The sequence below is a fragment of the Dictyostelium purpureum genome (assembly GCF_000190715.1).
Source record: "Dictyostelium purpureum unplaced genomic scaffold DICPUscaffold_288, whole genome shotgun sequence".
Taxonomy (NCBI): Eukaryota; Evosea; class Eumycetozoa; order Dictyosteliales; family Dictyosteliaceae; genus Dictyostelium; species Dictyostelium purpureum.
Window position 1 is genome coordinate 39,928 of NW_003519624.1, and position 3,263 is coordinate 43,190.

General features: G+C 35.0%; 1 protein-coding gene across 1 annotated transcript; it reads right to left on the reverse strand.

The window, feature by feature from the left end:
• Positions 1-2,300: 2,300 nt before the first annotated feature.
• On the reverse strand, positions 2,301-2,897 carry DICPUDRAFT_82303 (uncharacterized protein; the record flags this gene model as incomplete). The annotated part of the gene is made up of 1 exon (XM_003291596.1): positions 2,301-2,897. One exon carries the CDS (start codon positions 2,895-2,897, stop codon positions 2,301-2,303), a length of 597 nt encoding a protein of 198 aa, XP_003291644.1.
• Between the last annotated feature and the right edge of the window lie 366 nt (positions 2,898-3,263).

A 3,263-nucleotide genomic window follows, 5' to 3' on the forward strand; every position in this document is an offset into this window, starting at 1 on the left:
TTACGTACTATACCTTGGCTATCGAAATAGTAGCCTAGGTATCGTTGAGGTGTGTTAGCAATAGGTATTGGTGATGAATGGGTGCCACAGTCTCCTATAATGATTGAAGTAGATTTATCTATGTTAACTTTTGAGGAGGTTGCTCTGCAAAAGTCATCGAAATGTTTCAGTATTATAGTTTGTTCGTGGTAGTTAGAAGCAAAGGTAGAGGAATCGTCAGCAAAGCATTGCATTTTTTCTCTTTGATTTGTATTAAGGCACAGTGGTAGACCAGCAATATTCTTATCATTAATAATTGTTCGTGCAAGACATTCAAGTACCAAGATAAATAGGGTTGGAGATAAGGGATCGCCCTGTTTAACACCTCTTTCGATGGGGAAAGGATTAGTTTGATGTCCATTGACTTCTATTTTTGCACTTGAACCTGTTAGTAGTCCCATTATTAGATTTATAATATTGTTTGGAATTTGAATATGATGTAAGGTTCTTTTTATTGAATCGTGGGATATTGAATCGAAAGCTTTTTCGAAATCGTAGAATGTGATAATTCCTGGAATATTGAATTTTTTGAGGAAAGTAATGATGTTTTCCATTGTTATAATATGGTCAATAATGAATCTATCTTGTGTAAATCCTTTTTGGTTTCTATTGATAACTTTTGGTAGTATTTTTAAAAGTCTATTATTTAACACTTTGGCAAAAATTTTGTAAAGACTGTTGGTGAGTGTTATTGGTCTTCTATTTTTAATTAGAAGTGGATCTCCTTTTTTAGGAAGAGTGATAACTAGGCCTTGTTTAAAAGAATCTGAAATAGTTGAGGGATCTTTAAGAGCATCATTGAACGCTGACTTAAGTATTGGTATTAGATGTTTTTTATGTGTAATAAAAAAGGCGTTTGTTATACCGTCTGGTCCGGGGGATTTATGAGGATTTGATGATTTAATAGCATCGTTAATTTCTGAATCGGTGAATGGTGAGCCGAGATCAACCCATGATTCATCTTTTTTAATTATCCAATTTGCTAGTAATTTGTTGTGAGTTGTTGAGCAATCTTTTTTTTTTGAGTATAAGTGTTTAAAATATTTTAGGAATTCATTCTCAATTGCTTTTTGATTTTCTATTGTTGTTCCATTATCGTCTTTAATAGCTGTTATTTGGTTTTGCTTCGATCTCTTGTGGAGAATTGATGATAAGTATCTTGATGGTATTTCGCCTTGTGTGTATCTTGTTAGATCATTGTAGAATGTATTTTCAAGTTTCTTGGTTTCAATTATAGAGAAAAGAGTTGCTTCAGCTTCTTTTGCTAAATCTGGGTGGAGCATTAATTTTTTAAGATTGTTAATTTGAACTTGGGTTCTATTCAGGTATTCCATTTGGTGTCTTTTGTAAAAGACGATGATTTCCTTCATTAGATTTTCTAGGTTTTGGAATTTGAAGTTTGATTGATTGACTGGTATTGATATGGCTTTGAGGTGGGCTTTAAGTAGTGTGATAACACTGTGGGATTTAGCAACTAGGGGATTTAGTTTCCACCTTGGCTTTTTAGGAGCTGGTGAACAGTTGATTACGTTAATGGTAGTAGAGAGGATTTTATGATCGGAGTAAGATGTGTATCTAATCTCGAGGTTTTGGTTTGATGGGTTTATGAGTCTTTTGTCTATGTAGATTCTATCTAGTCGTTTATCACCGGAACCATTTCTGTGTGAGAAAGTGTTTCTGGTTAGTTTGTAATCTATATCGTGCAGATTGTTGAGATTAACCAGAGACTCTATTAATAAGCTTAGGCTTTCTTCCTTCAGATTTTTATCGGGATGGTTTAGTACCTCTTTGTAATCGGCGCAATTGAAGTCGCCAATGATGATTTGTAGTGGTATCGAATTGTTAATGTTTGTGTTATTGTATAGGCTATTATAAAGGTCAAGCAGTTGGTCAGCAAATTCATTTCTTTGGTTCTTATCTGCTGGTGCGTATATTGCGAGTAGTCTTATAGTATTTGATGATATTGTTATATCTGCGATGGTAGCTCTACCAGTGATAATAGCTATTTGTTTGATACTAATTATGTTTGGGTTGTGATTGACGATGGCCACGCCGGTTCCCATTCCATTAACATTTGTTAGTGAACCTTTATGATCGTCGTGGAATTTCGAATAAACTGCGTTTAGTTCATTGAGAATTGTGATAGTTGGATGGTTTTTGTTGTTAGGTAATGTATTAACCACGTTTTCATTTTTTAAAGTGTATGTATCTTTGGTACCACAGCCACCGATATTCCACTGGTTGATTTGGAGTGTAACCATTTACTTTGTTTTGGGAGCAGGGAAAGTACTGCTTCTAGAACGAGTTGGTGGTAGATTTGGGATTGCGGTGGTAGTAGTGGTTTTTTTTGTTGGTTTTTGTTGTGACTCTTTATTGGCCACAATTGGAATTGACCCGATTGATATTTGTGGATTATTATTTTCAACTGATTTGGCGAAGTTAGCAATTGTTATTTGAGTCAATGGTGATTTGTTTTTGTTTTGGATTGAGGAAAAAGTTGGTGTTTTTGGTGAATCCATTGAATCGAGGGTAGCTCTAATTTTTGATTGAATTGGTGAGAAAATGGAGTCACCCAATGGAATATGATTTTTCTGGTCATCGATTGGATTTGCAATTGGGGCGGGTTTTTGTGTGTTTGATGTTGATGTTTGGACTGTATCCTTTAGTACGGCATTAGTGACATCTTTTGGTTTATTGTTGGTGGTGGGTTCTTTTGGGTGCTTTTGAGATTTCTCTCTGTGTAGTATTCTACTACTGCTTCTAACAGTGACTATAACATTTCTATAAGATATTCTGGATGAACTCATGTCTTCACCAATTACCATTTTAGTTATAGGGTCGTAGTTGTCTGGGTACATTATAAAGAAGTTTGTGTACTGTCCAAAGTGTTTAATATGATGGAGGGTTGGTTTCATGCCGCCTTCACTTGGATTAAGTATACCGTGCTCCGTTTGTTTGATGAGGTTTTCTTCATTTGTTTTTAAGGTGATTGTCATGATGTGATGATCGTGACAAGATAATCTGAAGTGGAGTTTGTGTTGGTACCTTAGGTCAATTAGTTTTGGTATTTTGTCCAATGATATATCAATTTTGATACTATCCTTGTTTTGACCTACGTTTGGGATTGTGCAACAGTCGCTTTCAACGATTAGTTTGATGATTTTGTCCTTGGTATCTTTTGGGATATCTTTTCCTAAGTAAAGTGATAGTCGATATAGGCCACC